This window comes from Nothobranchius furzeri, chromosome 13, assembly GCF_043380555.1.
Source record: "Nothobranchius furzeri strain GRZ-AD chromosome 13, NfurGRZ-RIMD1, whole genome shotgun sequence".
Classification (NCBI taxonomy): domain Eukaryota; kingdom Metazoa; phylum Chordata; class Actinopteri; order Cyprinodontiformes; family Nothobranchiidae; genus Nothobranchius; species Nothobranchius furzeri.
The window spans coordinates 65,039,670-65,062,392 of record NC_091753.1 but is presented as its reverse complement, the minus strand read 5'-3'; the positions used below and the strand labels follow the sequence as shown (position 1 = coordinate 65,062,392).

At 45.1% G+C, this 22,723-nt stretch overlaps 1 protein-coding gene across 1 annotated transcript in view; it reads right to left on the bottom strand.

Annotated features, from left to right (window-relative positions):
* Positions 1 to 11,600: 11,600 nt before the first annotated feature.
* The window catches only part of sars2 (seryl-tRNA synthetase 2, mitochondrial), a 28,983-nt gene continuing 17,860 nt past the window's right edge, over positions 11,601 to 22,723 (bottom strand). Inside the window, exons 13-16 of the mRNA XM_054734686.2 lie at positions 12,327 to 12,420; positions 12,136 to 12,228; positions 11,977 to 12,042; positions 11,601 to 11,857 (exon numbers count right to left, since the gene is read on the bottom strand). Of these exons, the coding sequence (XP_054590661.2) occupies positions 11,717 to 11,857; positions 11,977 to 12,042; positions 12,136 to 12,228; positions 12,327 to 12,420 (394 nt within the window). The 3' untranslated portion in view covers positions 11,601 to 11,716. The remainder of the gene's footprint in view (positions 11,858 to 11,976; positions 12,043 to 12,135; positions 12,229 to 12,326; positions 12,421 to 22,723) is intronic.

The following is a 22,723-nucleotide window of genomic DNA, read 5'->3' as shown; positions in this document are numbered from 1 at the left end:
AAAATCACGACAAGAGTCCTCTCAAGGCACTTCACGTAGTAAACATTCCAATACAGGTCAGTTCATTAAGCCAATCAATAAAAAGTTTCCTATCCATCCATCCATTTTCATCTGCGTATCCAGAGTCGGGTCCCAAGGCGTTCCCTGGCCAGGTGAGAGACATAGTCCCTCCACCGTGTCCTGGGTCTACCTTTAGGTCTCCTCCCAGTTGGATGTGCCCGGAAAACCTCACCAGGGAGGCATCCAGGAGGCATCCTGACCAGATGCCTGAGCCACCTCAACTGGCTTCTCTCGATGTGGAGGAGCAGCGGGTCTACTCCGAGCCCCTCCCGTATGACCGAGCTTCTCACCCTATGTCTAAGGAAGAGCCCAGCCTCTCTTCTGAGAAAACTCATTTCGGCCGCTTGTATCCGTGATCTCGTTCTTTCGGTCACTACCCAAAGCTCATGACCATAGGTGAGGGTAGGAATGTAGATCGACCGGTAAATTGAGAGCTTCGCCTTCTGACTCAGCTCTCTCTTCACCACGACAGACCGGTACAACGCCCGCATCACTGCAGATGCAGCACCAATCCGCCTCACGCTTCAGTTTTCCCTCACTCATGAACAAGACCCCGAGATACTTAAACTCCTCCACTTCACTTCAGGCACTCGAGGAGTACAGACACTTCCCTCTTTCGCTCCCTTATCTTTTTTCCCCAAGGCTCTTTGTCCTGTCTGCCCACAGAGTGCTTCTCTGCATTTCTTCTGAAAAACTTTTTTTTAAATAACCATGGATTTGATAAACTGGCCATTCAATGCGATTGATAAGATTTTTTCTACAATGAGAATGGAGCAGGGGGCTCCCACATGTCCACAGGGGACATACCCGGTGGGATGTATGTTGGATTCCTGGAAGGAGTGGAAGATCGTATGCCTCTCCCAGCTGTCCATTGTGGACATCGAAGACGTGTGGATATTTGGTCTGATGATCACTGGGTTTCTCCTGATTGGAGTGGGAGGATATCTGGTTTTCTGGAAATTTGGGAAGACGGGAGCGATTGGAGGGCGACCCGCACCCACAGAAAGCACCGTCCGTGTGGAGACTTCTCAGACTGGGACGTTACTCGAGGTGAATCGTAAGCTGGACAATGTTCTAGCTGCGATAACGGTATTAGTGCGCAAAATGGATGTCATCTCGGAGAGAGTCACCGGACGGTATGGACAGGTTTAAAAACCCAAAATTGGCTTCACTAAAGGACTGGAATGATCAGTTTAAAGACTGAAGGCAGAGAGGAAAATTATCTAAGCCTGACTCAAACAAATTCTTGTTATCCAAATCTGATGCCCTGGTAGCCTTGAGCTGCAAGCAACTAAAACCCCCATGAAGGAATACAGACAGATGCTGTGAACGAACATCAAGCTGCGGCCTAAGGTATCCTGGTGCCAAGAGCACATATGGGCACCTTTATGTCTGAACATGGAGTTCATTATGACATTATTACCCATGACTGGCACAGAATTCCAATAACAACACACCACTCGAATTCAGATCAGGGGGCCGTTCTCCCAACCACACCTCTCCAGGTCTCACTGTCGTTGCCCACATGAGCGTTAAAGTCCCCCAACAGAATGAGGAAGTCACCAAAAGGAGCGCTTTCCAGCACCCCCTCCAAGGTCTCCAAAAAGGGTGGGTAGTCTGAACTGTAGTTTGGTGCGTAAGCACGGACCACAGTCAGAACCCGTCCCCCCACACGTAGGCGGAGGGAGGCTACCCTCTCATTCACTGGGGTAAACCCCAACGTACAGGCACCAAGATGGGGGGCAACTAGTATGCCCACCCCTGGTCGGCGCCTCTCAGTGGGAGCAACTCCAAACCCTCTCAAGGAAACTGGTTCCAGAGCCAGAGCCATGCGTTGAGGTGAGTCCGACTATATCTAGTCAGAACCTCTCAACCTCACACACCAACTCGGTCTCCTTCCCCACCAGAGAGGTGACATTCCATGTGCCAAGAGCCAGCTTCTGTAGGCGAGGATCAGACCGCCAAGGTCCCCGCCCTCGACTACCACCTCTCACACATTGCACCCGACCCCTTTGGCCCCTCCCAAGAGTGGTGAGCCCATGGGAAGGGGGACCCACATTTCCTCTTCGGGCTGTTCCCGGCCTGGCTCCATGGGTGAAAGCCCGGCCACCAGGCACTCGCCAACGTGCCCCACCTCCAGGCCTGGCTCCAGAGGGGCGCCCCGGTGACCCACGTCCGGGCGAAGGAACACGGTTTCCATTTATATAATTCATCATAAGAGGTCTTCAGGCTGCTCTTTGTCTGATCCCTCACCTAGGACCTGTTTGCCATGGGTGACCCTACCAGAGGCAGAAAGCCTCTGACAACTTAGCTCCTAGGATCATTGAGACACTCAAACCCCTCCACCATGGTAAGGTGGCAGCCCAGGGAGAGGACTATAAACTACATTTCCCATAATGCATGGCGATTGTGTTCCCAGTGCAGTGACTCGCCACTAGGTTGCAGTGTGTCCATCTCCGTGTTTAATTAATGCAACAAGTGAAAATAACTGTCCACACATCATTCCTACATGTCCAGGAAGACAAAGATTGATGCAGAAGGAAGGTGTTTCAACAAAGATGGAACATGTTGATGCTTCAAGCAGACAAACTGGTATGTTTACAGTCATTAGCGTCCATGCTACTAGCATCAGCGTCTGCAGCGTTACCTCCTTCACCTCGGACAAACTGAAAACACTCCTCTTACTCGGCACCGAGTTTACTCAGCAATTAGCCGATTCTAAAGTCCAGAAATGGATTTTAACAGCTCAGTAATGTTTGCTGCTCACATAGAACGTGCACCGACCAACTTCCAGACTGAGATGATTTAACTCCAGCTTACCGACGCCCTAAAGTCACTATGACTCTGTGGCTACTGCAGCTGTGTGGTTCAGATGCTCTCCATGTCCAGCAGCACAAACCTGTGTGAGCAACTGTTTCTCACTGATGAACTCCTCCCTCAGCTCAGAGCCCAACCCCACAGATGCAGGTCTGGCTGGAACAGGTGAGCATCACAGGAAACCAGAGTGGAGAAAACTGCGATTGAATTATTTTGCTTTTATTAACCTTTTCTACTCCAAAGCACGGAAGTTAATAGGTGAGATATTGCATTTTCATTTAAGAGAATTACTATTTTTTTATTTAAGCTGTTGGCCTGTGAAAAAAGATTTCACCTACTTTAAAACAGGAAAGATTACAGATAGAAGAATAGAATAGAAATAAAATAGAAAATCCCTTAATTGTCCCTCAGTGGGGAAAGCTTGGTGTCACAGCAGCAATTATATTCATTACAGGAGCAACAAAGGAGAGTAAAAAATAAAGGCTAAACAATAAAACATTAAATAGAAACACTCAAAAGATTCAAAAGATAAAAATAAGAAGAAATGCTGAATATATGCAGATTTTAAGGAATAAATGTTTTTATACATTGAGACATAAGTAACGGATACCACTGATGTGTGCTTTATTTAAAATGGACTTGCTGGTGTGTAATTTGGTTATTCCACATTCAGTGTTACTGCAAAAATATATTTGTTTCCAAATGAAAAGGTTCAACCGTTCATATCTGTATGTGGCGAGCGGAGCCAGGAGCCAGGGATACCCACGGCTCTAGTGCAACGCTAGGCCGCAACCAATCTAGCGTACATGTTCCTCCTAAACTGGGACGGAACAAGTGTTTCTGTTCTTACTGTAACGACGCCACCTTGGTACCCAAGGACACAAAAAATAAAGACACATAGGTCCACTCTTATAAAAATGAGCTTGAGACTGGGTTCCCCAATGACATGAAATTATTAACAGAAAGATAAAACCTGATTAAAAATGCTAAAACTAATTACTGACATGCCATAATGGCAATAAAATAATTATAAAAAAGGCAGGCTGAGGCTACTGAGGAGGTGCCGAATCTTTCAGTAGAGACGGAACCATGAACAAAACAACAAACCCAAAGTTCACCCCAGGCACTCGTGCAACCAATCTGACCCAACTGGAACCGTCACCCCGACGTGGCCACCACCACCAGCAGCATTCAGCCTGTCGAAATAAAAAAAGGGAAAACCGTCAGAAAAAGAAATGTGAGGCCCCTCGCATTCCTACCTCTCTACCCTGCTCTACCACTGCTACATCTAGAAAAGTAGCAGATTTAAAGTTGATTACACCCCATTTGCACCATTGACTCGTACTTCACCCAAGTCCGCATCGATGCGGACTTGGGTGAAGTGTATTACCCACAATCCATTGCTGTGGGAGAACAGGCTCAAGTTCCTTTTCTGAAAATATGTATTTTCTAAATAAATTAGTTCATTTTAGGATTATGAGATTGGCTCTCCCATGTGGAAGGAGGTGGAGAAGATTGTCCACCGGGCGCACACAGCTCCAGCCCCTGAGCCAAACGGAGCACCATATAGCGTGTACAACAACACATCAGATGTATGCAGGTTTCTCTGGAGACTCATGAGGACGGTATGGCAGAAGAGAACCACACCCAAAGCATGGCGAAGGGCAGGTGGAATCCTTATCCCAAAGGAGAAGGATGCAGCTAATATCAATCAGTTCTGCCCTATCGCCTTGCTTAATGTGGAGGGTAAGATCTTCTTCAGGGTCATTGCACAAAGAATGGCAGAATATCTGCACAGAAAGGAGTACGTTGATACATCAGTGCAAAAAGCAGGAATATCTGGCTTTTCTGGTTGCCTAGAACATGCTAGCATGATCTGGCCTCAGATCCAAATGGCAAAGACAGAGAAAAGAGACCTCCATATGATTTTCCTGGAGCTAGCAAATGCCTTCGGCTCTGTACCCCATGAGCTTCTCTGGACTACTTTTAGGTTTTTTATCATCCCGTACACCATCACAACCCTCGTCAAAAACTACTTTCAAGATCTGCAATTTTGTTTTTCTACACCTGCGTTTACCACCTCTTGGCAGTGCCTGGAAGTAGCCATTATGGCCGGATGTACTGTTTCTCCCCTGGCTTTCACCATGGCAATGGAGATTATCATCCGAGCCTCAAAGTGGGTTGTAGGTGGACAAAAAATTGGCTCCTGCTGGAGTCTTCCTCCCCTCAGAGCCTATATGGATGACATTACCACCTTGACTGCCACCGTTCCATGCACCAGGAGGTTACTCTGTAAATTGGAGGAGAACATCACGTGGGCCCGTATGAAGATTAAACCGTCTAAGTCACGCAGCATCTCAGTGGTGAAGGGAGTGCTTACTGACTTGCAGTTCTTCATCGGTGATGACCCAATTCCTACTGTATCCGAGCAGCCAGTCAAAAGTCTCAGAAGGTTCTATGACGGAAGCCTGAAAGATAAACAACGGGTGAAGCAACTGTGCAGTGACATCAATGCAGGCCTCCAGGCAATTGACAAAATCCAACTACCTGGGAAACTCAAGATCTGGTGCTTCCAGTTTGGCCTTCTACCCCGAGTGCTGTAGCCCTTGGCACTCTATGAGGTGCCCATCACGACAGTAGAGAAGCTGGAGAGAAGAGTCACAGCCTACATCAAGAAATGGCTGGGAGTTCCACGTTGCCTCACCACCACAAGCCTCTATGGAGATAGTGTCCTCAAGCTGCCACTTACCAGCCTTACGGAAGAGTTCAAGTGTGCCAAAGCACGGTTGCAGATGACCTTGAACGATACCACAGATCCGGTGATCAGAGAAAACGTACCGAACCTGGTTACTGGGCGCAAGTGGAAACCAGCAAGAGCAGTAGAGGAGGCGACAGCAGTTCTTAGACATGCTGACATTGTGGGGAACGTTAACCTAGGAAGGGGAGGCCTTGGACTAAAAACTAGCCACCCAGCCTGGAGAACTGCTACTGCTCCAGCACGGAGGAAGATGGTGGTGGATGAGCTGCGATGTCAGGAGGAATCTGCAAGGTGGGCCAAGGTGTTGAAAGGAGGAGGTTGTGCTGGAGAGATGTATGGGCCATGGATGCTAGGAATTTGAACTTTTCCATCAGAGCCACATATGATGTCCTAACAACACCAACTAATCTCCACCAGTGGTTTGGTGAAGATCGTGGGTGCATCCTGTGCTCCAAGCCAGCCTCCCTCCGGCACATACTGACTGGGTGTAAAACCAGCCTTACCCAAGGACGATACACTTGGCGGCACAACCAAGTTTTGAAATGCCTTGCTACTACACTGGAGGAAAAACAATCCAGCATTAACGCCCTTTCAGTACCTAACATCTCAACACCACCATGGGCAACTGCCTTCGTCCGTGAAGGCACAGCAGCCACTAAGTGCAGCTCTAAATCATCAGAGAGAAGCCAGCTGTGCCTAGCACGTGACTGGAAGATGCTGGCAGACATTGGCAAACAACTGGTGTTTCCCTCAACGATAGCTACCACCAACGTTAAGCATGACCTGGTGCCATGGTCCTCCTCCATAAAGAAGGTTTACATAATCTAACTCACCATACCCTGGGAGGATTCCATGGAGGAGGCCTTTGAGCGGAAGCATCTGCGGTATGCCGACCTAGCCGCCGAAGCAAAATATCGTGGCTGGAATGCAGAGGTCTGCCCAGTGAAGGTCGGGTGCAGAGGGTTTGTGGGAAAATCTACCACAAAACTATTAAGGGACCTAGGAATCATGGGCCAGAAACAGCGCAGAGCCATCAAAGCTACATCAGAGGCAGCAGAAAGAAGCAGCCAGTGGCTCTGGCTGAAGAGGAATGACCCCATTTGGGCCCCCAAGTAGTGTGCCAGGCTGCACACTTTAATGGCTAATTGGACTTGGGATGCAAGCTGAGGTCTGATCAACCTACAGCTGGCCGCCTCTGAGGAAGGTGTATAGCGTTAAAGGCCGAAACACCCCATGATCCAGAGGAACACTACTGAGGATGCGTCCCAGAAAATTTTTCCTGCAATTCTACCATCCACCGTTAAGTAGACCAAGCACTCGTATGTTCTTGCACAAGGAAATACCATCCAATCCTGTGTTTTTTGGAATCCTAAATAAATTAGTTCATTTTAGGATTATTGGTTAATGCTCTGAATATTTTAGACAAAGCAACGATGAAGAAAACTTTATTTCAAATGACTGTTTGGTTGTTCATTCGAAAGCTGTTATTAAAGGTTTTTGAAAAAAGTATCACAGCGGCCAGCATCCTGGCATGAATTGTGATCGATGACGCAATGCTCCCTGTCTCAATTATTTGCCCACTTGTGCACCACGCACTCAAAACCTTACTGTACACTTTCGCCAAGTGCACTTGGTGTGATCATTGGGATTGGGCCATGGTTTGTTCACAGTGATGTCAGAGGTCAACAGACAGTCCAGCAGCTTCCTCAGCTAGGAAGTTGTGTTCTTCCCTGTACCAAAAATATTCCATGCTTAACTTCCCTACCAGCATCATCTGGAAACTAATTCTAAACAACCTCTCCCATTAACAAGGAGCTGCAGCTACAAAGGCCTAATGCAGAAGACAAGACTTTTATTCTTTTAATAAAATGATTCTTACTTTGGTCTCATGATTTCTTTCAATCTACAGGCTGTTTACAATCATATTCTGTGTTATCTACAATGAGTGTTCTATCTAAATTGATTTAATAATTATCATAAATTACTATAACTGAACCTGGTAGTGTTGATCCCTCTGTGTCATTGTGTGCTGAGCTCCAGACCTTCTTTCTTCACAAAGTCCGGGACATTAGGGATAGTCTTGAGCAACCAGGATTTGGCAGTCCTGATGTACCACCAGAACCTCCCTCATTCTCTAACTTTACTCCCATATCTCTTAGTGAATTGTCAGATCTGATTGGAAATATGAAACCAGCAGGTTCTCCTGAGGACCCTCTCCCCCCGAGGTGGGTGACATCATCCCTATTTTGGGCCCCGCCATCTTAGACATTTTTAACTCTAGCTTGGCCACTGGGGTGTTTCCTACTTCTTTTAAAAAGGCGGTTGTGCAACCAATTTAAAAAAAAACTGGTTTAGACAGCTCAAACCTTGCAAACTTTCGGCCAATCTCCAAATTACCGTTTTTGTCTAAGGTCCTTGAAAAGATTGTTTATTCACAGATTACAGCACACATGAATAAATTTTCTCTGGTTGATGTGTTCCAGTCCGGCTTTAGGCCACTTCACAGTACCGAATCGGCCCTTCTTCGCGTGACCAATGACATCCTGGTGGCTTCTGACTCTGGGTCGCCTGTTTTGCTCCTACTATTAGATCTCTCTGCAGCATTTGATACCGTTGACCAGGATATTTTGCTGGATAGACTTGAGTCATGGGTAGGGCTTAGGGGTACCTCACTTCAGTGGTTCTGCTCATATCTGTCAAACAGAGTTTTCAAGGTTCAGTTGGGTAATTGTTCCTCTACATTCCTTCCACTTCCATGGGGAGTCCCGCAGGGATCTGTGCTTGGGCCTCTCCTGTTTTCAATTTACATCCTCCCTCTGGGTTTCATCCTGAGGAAATATGGCCTGGGCTATCATATTTATGCAGATGATTGCAAGATCTACCTGGCTTTGAACAAACCAGGCTCCCTCTCTCTTCTGGACCAATGTTTGGCTGAAGTGAGGGTTTGGCTTGCCAATAATTTCCTTAAGCTGAATGATTCTAAGTCTGAGGCACTCCTGATGACCCCTAACAAAACCACACATGTATCTTCTGATTTGGCCACTCTCCCATATGACCTCAAGCAGTGTGTTACCAACCTGGGGGTGAAACTGGATACACACTTTTCCATGGGCCCTCAAATTAACGCAGTGGTCAGATCGTGTTTTTTTCAGCTGCACATACTAGTTCGCTTAAAACCGATCCTGAAACGAGCACACCTGGAATCTGTAATTCATGCTTTTATCATTTCCCGACTGGATTATGCAAATTCCATTTTAATTGGCTTACCTGCCTCCACTCTTAACAGGCTTCAGGTCGTACAGAACGCGGCAGCCAGGTTTTTAACAAACACTCCTAGGAGAGAACATATCACACCTGTACTGGAACAGCTCCACTGGCTACCCGTAAACTTCAGAGTCAAGTTTAAAATCCTGACTTTTGTTTTTAAGGCCCTGAACGGTCTGGCTCCGGATTTCCTGTCGGATCTTGTGACTCGTTATGTGCCAAACTGGGCGTTGAGATCTGCGGATTGCCTGCTGCTTCACGTTCCATCAATGAAATGCAAAACACGGGGGCAGCGTGCTTTTACCTATGCTGCTCCGACACTCTGGAATGCTCTTGCTCTTTCAGTGAGGCTGGCACCATCCCTTCTCCGGTTCAAGTCGCTGCTTAAGGCTCACTTTTACGACCAGGCATTTTTAAATCCTTGACTTTTATTATGTATCTGTTATTGACCGTAATTATCTGCCTTGTTGTGCATTTTATTGTTGACCGTGTATCGTTTTATATTGTGTTTTTACTTTTTATTCTGTACAGCACTTTGGTCGGCTGCCATGCCATTTTTAAATGTGCTTTATAAATAGTTGGTATGGTATGGTATAAATGTTTAATATTTCATGAGTTATTTTGGATCTTTATTACACCACATGAGTCTACTTGTTGATTTAATAATGATTTATTATCAGTTTCATTCACATATTAATATCAGTGTATTAACAAATGAATGTTTAACAGATTTACTCCATATATTAAAGAGCAAATTGCAGGTTAGTGATTCCCATGAACCAACGTTTAGAGAAACATAATAGAAAGAGGTTTTAAAAATTTTAACATATCATTTAGGCTTACAGTAATTTTTGTGAGAATTATTATTTTCTTTCCCCAAACCAAGTGACATCAGCTGAGAGTGTCCTGTTAGCTTAATCCAGAGAAAAATATGGATTCTAATGCAGCTCTGACACAGAGGAGACTTTAAATGTTTATAATTCTTCTTCTGATGGACTAAAACCATAAAGTTATGAGTTTGCTGCTCGCCCCAGAGAGCAGAGACAAGCGGCCAAAGCAGAGAGATTGAGGAGAAGCAGCGAGGGAGCAGCAGGTGAGTTAACTCGAGTGCCAACGTCACAATATTGTACAGATTACTATCATGTACCAGACTATTAAAACAGTATCCATCAGTTAATATATTAATTCCTGACAATAATAATGACATTAAATTAGTCTCCGAGAACACAGTAAGGAACCTTGGTGTTATCTTTGACCAGGACATGTCATTCAAATCCCAAGTTAAACAGGTTTGTAGGATTTCCTTTTTCCACCTTTGGAATATTGCTAAGATTAGAAGCATCCTTTCCAGGAGTGATGCTGAAAAACTAGTTCATGCCTTTATTACAACAAGACTGGATTACTGTAATTCATTACTCTCAGGAAGTCCACAGAATGTAGTTAAAAGTCTTCAGCTTGTCCAAAATGCTGCAGCTAGAGTTCTGATGAGAATTAAAAAGAGAGATCATATCTCTCCTGTCTTAGCTTCCCTACATTGGCTACCTGTTAAATTCATAATGTATGACCGGTGTCAGAGCTTGGTCCTCATTGCCGGCAGTAAGTCGGGCTCGTTCCCAGTGAGAGTTGGACTCCAGCAAGACTGCTCTTTGTCACCGATTCTGTTAATAACCTTTATGGACAGGATTTCTAGGCACAGCCAAGGTGTGGAGGGCATCCGTTTTGGTGGCCTGAGGATCAGGTCTCTGCTTTTTGCAGATGATGTGGTCATGTTGGCTTCATCAGAACGTGATCTTCAGCTTTCGCTGGAGCGGTTCGCACCCGAGTGTGAAGCAGCTGGGATGAGAATCAGCTCCTCTAAATCTGAGACCACGGTCTTGATTCGGAAAAGGAGAATGCCTTCTTCGGGTCAGGGATGAGGTCCTGCCCCAAGTGGAGGAGTATATGTATCTCGCGGTCTTGTTCACGAGTGAGGGAAAACTGGAGCATGAGATCGATAGGTGGATTGGTGCTGCATCTGCAGTGATGCGGGCGTTGTACCGGTCTGTCGTGGTGAAGAGAGAGCTGAGTCAGAAGGCGAAGCTCTCGATTTACCGGTCGATCTACGTTTCTACCCTCACCTATGAGCTTTGAGTAGTGACCGAAAAAACGAAATCACGGATATAAGCGGCCAAAATGAGTTTTCTCCACAGGGTGGCTGGGCTCTCCCTTAGAGATAGGGTGAGAGACTGTCATGCATGAGGGGCTTGGAGTAGATCCGCTGCTCCTCCACATCGAGAGGAGCCAGTTGAGGTGGCTCGGGCATCTGGTCAGCATGCCTCCTGGACGCCTCCCTGGTGAGGTTTTCCGGGCACGTCCAACCGGGAGGAGACCTAAAGGTAGACCCAGGACACGGTGGAGGTACTATGTCTCTCACCTGGCCAGGGAACGCCTTGGGGATTCCCTCGGAGCAGCTGGCCCAAGTGGCTGGGGAGAGGGAAGTCTGGGCCTCTCGCCTTAGGCTGCTGCCCCCGCAACCCGACTCTGGATAAGCGAATGAAAATGAATGGATGGATGGATGGATAGTTTATAGTCAATGTGCGCTTTGAAGCAGCATAGACCTATTTTAACACACTTGAATCTCAACAAGAGAAATGTTGTTCACAAGTAACCGTTTACTTTCATAACTTCACTGCGTGTAAGAAAATATTCCTCCGAGAAAATCTAAGCTGTTTGAAAACATTTTATTAGATTTTTAGGAAGTGGATGTGCAGGAATCTCCTCCCGGCGTCAGAGCGCGTGGCCGTTGGCTGGAGCTGAAGCGTTCCCTTTGTGGGACCCTCATCTTGGTTTAGGGGCAGGTCTGGGGGGGCGACGAGCCTGGTTGGGTCCAATGTATTTCAGTGGTGTGGACTTTGGCTTCTCAATCACATCCAGACCCAAATAAGGCTTCAGGGCTTGAGGAACGCGCACGGATCCATCCTGGAGACGTGGAGACACAAGAAGTCCAAAACATTCACATTTCATCAGAACCCTTCAGAAACTCAAAAGTCTGAGATTTCCCATTTCCAGGAAGCCAGATCTGAACAAGACTGACATACTTTATTCTGGTGAGTCTCTAAGATGGAGATGATCATTCGGGGAATTGCGCAGGCTGTAGCGTTCACCTGGATTGAAGGACAAAAAGAGAAACAGCCTCCATTACAGCAGTTATGTGAGGCTGGAGGGGTGGCAGCAGTGGTCCCCTTCTGAAGGCTTACTGTGTGGGCGTACTGCAGGCTGCCATCTTCTCGCTCATACAGGATGTTCAGACGTCTGCTCTGGTAATCCGTACAGTTGGATCCACTGGAAATCTGAATGAGAAGCACACCTCACACTCAGCTAGACCTCTTCAATCATCTCCTGTCTGCTAAAGCAAATGATCGATGTTCTTGGTGGAAATAAGGCTAACCTCTCCATAGCTGTTCCTCCCAGGCATCCACGCTTCAATGTCATACTTCCTATTTGCAGGAGGACCTAGCTCCTGAGTTGGCATGTCCAGCACTCTAAAGGAAACAAGTCAGGGAGTTGACTCTACAACAACTCAGAAAAACAAACATGTTCGTATAGTTCTTTGCACTAAATCCCAGACAGCTTTGTTCTGGATGCTTCCTCATTATTTCATCGTTATTTCAACACATCTGCAGAGGTCTCTAGTGCATGGGTCTCTAGTGCAGAGGTTTCTGGTGCAGGGGTCTCTAGTGCAGGGGTCTCTAGTGCATGGGTCTCTAGTGCATGGGTCTCTAGTGCAGGGGTCTCTAGTGCATGGGTCTCTAGTGCAGGGGTCTCTAGTGCAGGGGTCTCTAGTGCAGGGGTCTCTAGTGCAGAGGTCTCTAGTGCATGGGTCTCTAGTGCAGGGGTCTCTAGTGCAGGGGTCTGTAGTGCAGGGGTCTGTAGTGCAGGGGTCTGTAGTGCATGGGTCTCTAGTGCAGGGGTCTCTAGTGCAGGGGTCTCTAGTGCAGGGGTCTCTAGTGCAGGGGTCTCTAGTGCAGAGGTCTCTAGTGCAGGGGTCTCTAGTGCAGGGGTTTCTAGTGCAGGGGTCTCTAGTGCAGAGGTCTCTAGTGCAGGGGTCTCTAGTGCAGGGGTCTCTAGTGCAGGGGTCTCTAGTGCAGGGGTCTCTAGTGCAGGGGTCTCTAGTGCAGGGGTCTCTAGTGCATGGGTCTCTAGTGCAGGGGTCTCTAGTGCATGGGTCTCTAGTGCAGGGGTCTCTAGTGCATGGGTCTCTAGTGCATGGGTCTCTAGTGCATGGGTCTCTAGTGCAGGGGTCTCTAGTGCATGGGTCTCTAGTGCATGGGTCTCTAATGCATGGGTCTCTAGTGCAGGGGGTCTCTAGTGCAGGGGTCTCTAGTGCAGAGGTCTCTAGTGCAGGGGTCTCTAGTGCAGGGGTCTCTAGTGCAGGGGTCTCTAGTGCAGTGGTCTCTAGTGCAGGGGTCTCTAGTGCAGAGGTCTCTAGTGCAGGGGTCTCTTGTGCTGGGGTCTCTTGTGCTGGGGTCTCTAGTGTAGTGGTCTCTAGTGCAGTGGTCTCTAGTGCATGGGTCTCTAGTGCAGAGGTCTCTAGTGCAGTGGTCTCTAGTGCATGGGTCTCTAGTGCAGTGGTCTCTAGTGCATGGGTCTCTAGTGCAGGGGTCTCTAGTGCATGGGTCTCTAGTGCAGGGGTCTCTAGTGCAGGGGTCTCTAGTGCAGGGGTCTTTAGTGCAGAGGTCTCTAGTGCAGGGGTCTCTAGTGCAGTGGTCTCTAGTGCAGTGGTCTCTAGTGCAGGGGTCTCTAGTGCAGGGGTCTCTAGGTCAAAGGTCTCTAGTGCAGGGGTCTCTAGTGCAGGGGTCTCTAGTGCAGGGGTCTCTAGTGCAGGGGTCTTTAGTGCAGGGGTCTCTAGTGCAGTGGTCTCTAGTGCAGTGGTCTCTAGTGGAGTGGTCTCTAGTGGAGTGGTCTCTAGTGCAGTGGTCTCTAGTGCAGAGGTCTCTAGTGCAGGGGTCTCTAGTGCAGAGGTCTCTAGTGCAGTGGTCTCTAGTGCAGAGGTCTCTAGTGCAGAGGTCTCTAGTGCAGGGGTCTCTAGTGCAGGGGTCTCTAGTGCAGGGGTCTCTAGTGCAGAGGTCTCTAGTGCAGAGGTCTCTAGTGCGGGGGTCTCTAGTGCAGGGTTCTCCAACCTTTTTTGGGCCACGAGGTACTTTTAATCAGTGACAGTACAGAAGAGCCACCACCAAACAATGTATTCACCTCGATACTTTCCATGCCTGAATATGCTTACTATGTTAAAACGTTATGCTAACTATAGTAACATGCATTGTATTCACTAATTGATTTCTCTGTGTTTCCATACATTAGGGCTGCACAATATATCGTAAATATATCGTTCTCGCGATATCAGCATGCACAATATGCATATCACTAGAGCAGAAACAACTAATCGATTTAATCGATTATTAAAATAGTTAACTTTTTTAGTCATCGATTAGTTGTTTAATAATCATATTTTACCTCATAAAGTCTATTTTTTACCACAATCTGACATCGGTTACAATCTGTTAAATTTGCCGCCAGTGTGTGGCAGTAATGAGCCACTGATCTACCAGTGGAGCCGTAGAAGAAGACATGAGCCAATAAGTGCCCTCGGTTTTCACGACGTAACACGTTACTGACGCGCATCTTTCTGTGAGAGATGGCAGAACAAGAAGAAATACGGAAGAAAAATAGAAGCGACAAAACAAGAGAAACCCCGGACAAAAACCTCACGAGTATGGGGAGCACTTCGCTCTAGATGCCTTGAAAAGACGGATGACCTGTAAAATATGCAAAAACCATCTAGCATGGCACGGAAGCACGACGTCCCTAAGTGAACATTTGAGACGAAAGCATGTGGGGGCTGATGCACCAGAGGAAAGTCCGGTAAATCCGGTAAGTAACAGAAAATAAACAAGCTAACGCAGATCAAATTTGGGAGCTGAGTTCGTTATAGTGGATGTTAAACATGTTTTTTTGCCGCGTCAGTCTACGGTGTTCTACTTCTGATTGACTAGATGCAATTGTGAATCTCCGTGTTGTGAATCATGCGCTTGCCAAATTTAGCACGTCTGTTTATAATAATGTTCTCGTTAAGAGAAAAACGGCACAAACCCATAACTATGTTCCTCATTCAAAAAAGGACAACTCCACGGAGAAAAATAGACAGACGAGCTGTGTCCAGGTGAATATAACGCGGCATAGTTGTACGCTTTCAATTTTTAAATACCTTTTTTTTACTATTAAAAGGCTGTTTTACACTGTAAAACGTCTCACAACACATTTTTGTCAAAATAAATGATCACTGTATATTGTTAATTAATTCAAATAACGTAATATTGATTTAGTGTTTTAGTGTGTGTGCTGCTTTATTTTATATGTGTACTTATTTCAGTCTATTTGTTTCTTATGCAGAAAAAAACAAGCAACGATGGACAGCTACATGGGGAACAAGACACTCACCCCCCAGCAATGCATACCACTTACAAACACTATTCTAGATTCTACATTATTTTTTATGGAATTTACCTCTTATATTTTGATGCCAAAAAATTATTCTGGACTGATATTTTGCACTGTTTAGCTGATTTTACACCGCTGACTGTGTTCATGTGCAATAAAATAGATTGCAGTCAACTGCACAATTCTCTTATGTTTTTCTTTTTCATAACTGAAATGTATTCATCACTTAAATAGCTAAACAATAACAAACCGATTAATCGAAAAAATAATCGACAGATTAATCGATTATGAAAATAATCATTAGTTGCAGCCCTACATATCACAAAGAACTAGTGTTGTCAAAAAAATCGATACCTAGATATAAATCGATACTAAAAGTGGTATCTAAATTAGATATTCCATCCCTGTGGTATCAATATCATGGACTATTATACACAGCCTTCTTCAAGTACACCGACACGCACGATAGCCAGATGTCGTAAAGCAGCCTCCGCCTCCCAGACAAACAGAAGAAGACGACGACGCATGGCTACATTACAATTTCCCACGCGAGTTGTCTCCGATCCAAGTTTTGTCTGCCAAATAAATAAACATTAACAGCGAATTTGGGAGGCGCTTCACAGCCCAACTTAATTAGCATACCAAGTCCGACACGTAATTGTATATTCACGCTTATGTGCTTAAAGGAAACTCCCGTTTATTGCAACCCGGACTTAATTTCTAGCATGCAGTACGTTTGTTTACTCACGCTGACAACTTTGGTGCTACTTGGATTCCCTGGGGTATTTAGATCCATCGGCAAATCGCCGTCAGCGTATATCCATATAACGGGTGCGGACGGGCACCCATGGTGCAGCCTTGAAATAAGACATTATCTGCACCAAAACATCTTCATGTCGAAAGGTTTTGTTAGGAATCATTAACGTGATTCCCCTGTTCGTTTGGAGCGGGTCTGGGATTTCTAGGCGTGAACAGACTAGCTGCGGCTAATTAACCGGCGCTTTTAATGACGTCACTGCCGTGCGCTAGTCTGTTTTTATTAAGATTACCTTTGTTCTACTGTGGAGAAATTCGTTTTTTCCCTTTATTGACCAACAGAGTTGTTCAAAAGTACAGAACAAAACATATGGCATTACATCTTATGACAAAAATGCACCTTAAACAGAGTTTAAGCGGCAAAACATCACTCTGCAAATAGTGTATATATAGTGAGACAATTCTTGATTTAAAGTGTTAACTTTCGTCAGTTTTTGTACGCACGTTTTAAAAAATGCGGATACTTGAAAGGTTTAAGCACTTTACACACTTAATTCTTAACATTTAATTTTTGCAATATAAATTGAGGAATGTTATTTTTTGAATAAACTTGTTCAATAAATTGGTGTTTTTAAACAGCATCGAAATCGAGTATCGAGTTTTTTTCAAGTATCGAATCGAGTTTGAAATTTTAGTATCGTGACAACCCTACAAAGAACAGATAAATATCGCAATGAATGGTCAGCTATAATGTTTGCTACACATAATGCAATCTGTCAGTCAAACAGAAGCATGATGTTTGTTAACAAATCAAATAGAGCTCTTCACCCATTTGGCCAATTGGGTGGGTTCTCATAGGTCAGATGCCCGCCCCCGAGACGGACGGCACTTAATTTTGATAGTAAGCAAACACCTGAGTTAGCTTTGTTCTGCTCTTTCTGCTGATTCTGCTTTTCTCGGGATCCACTGATTGCCTTTTCTTGTTCATTTTCTTTAATTTTTTTTTATTTCTTTGTTTTAGATTATTTTTTGTTCCTGAGTTAAGTTATTTATTTATCGTAAGTAATATCGTCATCGCAATATTAATCATTGTTATCGAATATCGCAGGTTTTCCTAATATCGTGCAGCCCTACCATACATCAATATTACTTAAAATAGTACATGGAAGATAGTAACTGTCACGGCTGCCAGCCTGAAGAGGGGAAAAAGTAGCCAGGATCACCCAGCTCGGTGATTGACCGGACACCGCCCCTCCTCCTCCTCTCTTCCAGGCTGCTGAGGAGCACAGCTGAACTGAATCCTCCTGATGAGCCACACCTGGGATAAAAAGGCTGTGCCTTCAGCAGTCCAGGAGGCAGCAGTGCAGGGGTTCTGCTGTCCTCCAGGTCTTGTTTGGTTTAACCCCGTCGTTGTGATGAGTTTTAACTTATAGTTTTAACTCTGAGTGATCCACATGGATCTTTTGTACATGTCACCTAGTGTTGACTGTGTTTTAAGGTAAACTCAGATTTAGTTTTTAGACTTTTATCAACGTCGTTGTGTTTTTAAAACACCTTCAGTTTAGGTAAAACTTTTAATAAAGTTTTAACCAGGTGTTTTATATAGTTGATAATTTGTCTTTTAACTGTTAACCTTATAGTGAATTTTTCGTTTTGCATTATTTTAATAACGCTCGCCATCTGTTTGCTCTTGTTTTTAGAACCTTTTATCACAATTAAACCCATTTTAAACGCCACTGTCGTATTTCTTATGTTACCCCCTCCTTCACATTTTAACATCTCCTGTCGGGATGTAACATAAATGGGGGCTCGTCCGGGATATTTATTTTAACAGCAGACCGTGAAGGAATGTACAATCCCTGGTGGTGGTATTTTAATGGTGTTTTATTTGTTTCAAGGTTTTAAACAGATGGCTTTGTGGATGACTGGCGGGTGCTTCTGGAGGTCCAGCTCCCGCTGGAGGATCCACTGCTGGATGAGCTCTCAGAAGCTTCGAGCCTGATCCGGCCCAAGGAGAGGAGGATAAAAGACGTGGATCCAGAGATGACCCCCACAGGCAGGCTCAGGTGTTGCACCTAGCGGGTTAGCGTTGGTGGTTTACTCCATCATCTCGGGAGCACCCCAGGAAGGGCAGTGGCTAACCCCCTCCCTTTGCTGGTCAGAATGTGCAACAGCACATGTGCTTAATCTGCCCGCCTGCGAAGTGCATGAAGAGTAGGGATTTTTAAAAAGCCTGTTTTATTTTATCGGGGGTCTCTCTTGTTTTGATGTGATCCTCGCTGTTAAAGAAAACGTTTTAAAAGTTACTATTGTGTCCCTTACTAACTTTTATCCTTTTTCTTTTGTTTATGTGTGGGGGTGTCACGGCTGCCAGCCTGAAGAGGGGAAAAAGCAGCCAGGATCACCCAGCTATGGTGATTGACCGGACACCGCCCCTCCTCCTCCTCTCTTCCAGGCTGCTGAGGAGCACAGCTGAACTGAATCCTCCTGATGAGCCACACCTGGGATAAAAAGGCTGTGCCTTCAGCAGTCCAGGAGGCAGCAGTGCAGGGGTTCTGCTGTCCTCCAGGTCTTGTTTGGTTTAACCCCGTCGTTGTGATGAGTTTTAACTTATAGTTTTAACTCTGAGTGATCCACATGGATCTTTTGTGCATGTCACCTAGTGTTGACTGTGTTTTAAGGTAAACTCAGATTTAGTTTTTAGACTTTTATCAACGTCGTTGTGTTTTTAAAACACCTTCAGTTTAGGTAAAACTTTTAATAAAGTTTTAACCAGGTGTTTTATATAGTTGATAATTTGTCTTTTAACTGTTAACGTTATAGTGAATTTTTCGTTTTGCATTATTTTAATAACGCTCGCCATCTGTTTGCTCTTGTTTTTAGAACCTTTTATCACAATTAAACCCATTTTAAACGCCACTGTCGTATTTCTTATGTTACCCCCTCCTTCACATTTTAACATCTCCTGTCGGGATGTAACATAAATGGGGGCTCGTCCGGGATATTTATTTTAACAGCAGACCGTGAAGGAATGTACAATCCCTGGTGGTGGTATTTTAATGGTGTTTTATTTGTTTCAAGGTTTTAAACAGATGGCTTTGTGGATGACTGGCGGGTGCTTCTGGAGGTCCAGCTCCCGCTGGAGGATCCACTGCTGGATGAGCTCTCAGAAGCTTCGAGCCTGATCCGGCCCAAGGAGAGGAGGATAAAAGACGTGGATCCAGAGATGACCCCCACAGGCAGGCTCAGGTGTTGCACCTAGCAGGTTAGCGTTGGTGGTTTACTCCATCATCTCGGGAGCACCCCAGGAAGGGCAGTGGCTAACCCCCTCCCTTTGCTGGTCAGAATGTGCAACAGCACATGTGCTTAATCTGCCCGCCTGCGAAGTGCATGAAGAGTAGGGATTTTTAAAAAGCCTGTTTTATTTTATCGGGGGTCTCTCTTGTTTTGATGTGATCCTCGCTGTTAAAGAAAACGTTTTAAAAGTTACTATTGTGTCCCTTACTAACTTTTATCCTTTTTCTTTTGTTTATGTGTGGGGGTGTATATAGTTATAGTTTTAACTCTGAGTGATCCACATGGATCTTTTGTGCATGTCACCTAGTGTTGACTGTGTTTTAAGGTAAACTCAGATTTAGTTTTTAGACTTTTATCAACGTCGTTGTGTTTTTAAAACACCTTCAGTTTAGGTAAAACTTTTAATAAAGTTTTAACCAGGTGTTTTATATAGTTGATAATTTGTCTTTTAACTGTTAACCTTATAGTGAATTTTTCGTTTTGCATTAGTTTAATAACGCTCGCCATCTGTTTGCTCTTGTTTTTAGAACCTTTTATCACAATTAAACCCATTTTAAACGCCACTGTCGTATTTCTTATGTTACCCCTCCTTCACATTTTAACATCTCCTGTCGGGGACGTAACAGTAACATTGTGAAAATCTAATGAACAAAGCATTTTGTTTTTAACCAATCAGACACTTTCAGACAACAGATCCGTTTCCACTACCAGAACTTCAGGATAGCTGTACAGGAAACCTCCTGACATGCACTTGACCAACTGAACAGCCGTTTTCAGGAGCCTTCTGAGTACCGGCTCAGGGGTAGGGACTCTGTACAGAGTAGCTGAGCAGAACCTCAGGTTAACTACTCTGATTGGTTGTAACACAGTAGGAAATGACATGGGACATCCCATCTCCTGAAAACTTGAAACACAGCTAAAGAATCTTCTTTGACATTCTTTAAGAATGGATCAGTAACATAAGTTTCTGAGCACACACAGCTAACCTGTTCCAGTTCTGTCCCCGACCCTGCGCCCTGCCCGCGAGCAGCAATGTCAGCTTTTCATAGTGTTCAGCAACTTTGTCATGAATGAACAAATGCTTCCAAAAACCGTAGACTGCCATTTGAAGTTCTTTAACTAGCATTCTATACAAACCTTTCAAGTAATATTGTAATGATAACTTTTCCAAACACGCAAAACAAAAATTCTTATAAAACAAAGCTGAAAATATTTCAAATAAAAATGTGATGAAAACACTAAATTCTAAATCGTTTGAACTGAAGTAAAACGTAAAAACAGACGTAACCTTTCTTCTTCCTGCTTTCCCGATTCATTTAAAATGTTTTTTTTGCTCATAAAAGTAAAGTTTTGATTGAACAGCTGCAGATCAAATGATGCTTTGCTGCATTTTTGTTGACAATATTAAAATAATGTTGGAGGGTTTTCCTTTTTCTCTGCAGCTGGATCAGCTGATTCACGGGTCTGACGCAGAGCAGAGCAGAGCAGAGCGAGAGCTTCAAAAACCAAATGAGAGAAGGAACTGAAACTGTCGAGGGAAATTGGTTGAAATAACTCACAGGAGAGGTCTAAAGGTCTGGAGCCGGTGTCCATCATGTGTTTACAAACAAACAGCATTTAATGTGCTTTAACGAGCTGTTACCGCAGACAGGACCAATAAGCAACGCCACCCCGTCTTCCATCACCGCTCCAGCCGCTGAGATCAGAAACGGGGATCTGTGCTGCAGCTAATCTGCATTTTCCAGGAGAACACATTTACCGAACGCGTTGTGCCGTAATCAGATGGATATTACGAAAAACAGGGACGGCTTGACATCAAATTTAAAAGCCGTTCCTCGTTAATTACAAGTCAGGCAGAGCAGCTCGCTGGCTGCTTCCAGGAGAGTGACGCGCTGGAGACCCTGCTCTAGTGGAAACGAAGGCCTTGTGACTTGATCTCCGTGGGAAACGAGCTCTGGCATTCCTGTTTCAGGAACTAGAAGGCCCAATCCCAATACTCGCACTTCCACCCTGGCGCCTTCAATTACACAATCCCGACCAGGGGTTTGAATGTGACCCTCGATCCGTACTTACCCCACAATCCATTGCTGTGGGAGAAACGGCTCAAGTTCCTTTTCTGAAAATATGAAAAAGTATTTTAGGATGACTAGTTGATGCTCTGAAACTTTTAGACAAAGCAGCAATGAAAGTAAATGTATTGTTTGTTTGAAAGTTGTTAATAAAGCTTTTTTTAAAGTATCACAGCAACCAGCATCCCATCATGCGATGACCCAATACTCACCATCTCAATTCGCCAATTATTTGCACACTTGTGCACTACGCAGTCGAAGCCTTACTGCACACTTTCTCCAAGTGCGCCCTGCTGAAGACCGCAGGGCGAGTGTTGGGATTGGGCCGAAGTAAGCCAGAGCACGGAGTCTTATTTCCTGATATTCTGACATCTCTCCTCTGATTGGCTAACAGCAACACGACTCTACCACATGACAACGGGTCACGGGTGAATAATAATAAGACTTATTAGGATTAGGGTGTAGGGATAGCAACTCCCCTACACTAACCAGCTAACTAACCCTTCCTTTGGGGACATTTTGACTTGTATTATCTCTGAGGAGAAGAAACGGTTTTCAGTGGGTGGCTAATGCAGGAAATGGGCAGAAGACTGTTTTCATGTTTAGCCTGCATGTTAAACTCGGGCGACCCATCACATTTTAATAAACAAGTTAAAAAACAGTTTCTCAGTGAACTTGGACTTTAACAGGATGTTGCCATGCCAACCCATTCTCTGATCGGCTGCAGATAGGTGAGCTCGGGTATCTGGGAGGGGCTCAAAGTAGAGCCACTGCTCCTCCAGCGTCTACGGGTGATGTTAAACGATAAACGGCCCGCACTTGTATAGCGCCTCTCAGAGTAAGGACTCCAAAGCGCTTTACACTGCAGTGTATCATTCATCCATTCACACACACATTCACACACTGGTGGGGATGAGCTACGATGTAGCCACAGCTGCCCTGGGGCGCACTGACAGAGGCGAGTGTTTCCACTCTGATGAAGACACTCTTGGTGTTGAAACATTATAAAGGAAATACTGACTGTTCATTGGATGATTCAAATAGACAGGCTCCCTAGGTTGTTGGTTTGATGTTTCACTTCTTCAGAGTGGGTTTTTGTAGCACTTGCTCTACTAAAGGATGTTTCAGTTAGGAGGACAGCAGATCTACTTCAACCCTGACTGAAGTGGAGTTTACAGTTTAGTTGGATGAAGAATGACAGTTGTACGCTGACAGGGTCTTTCATGAG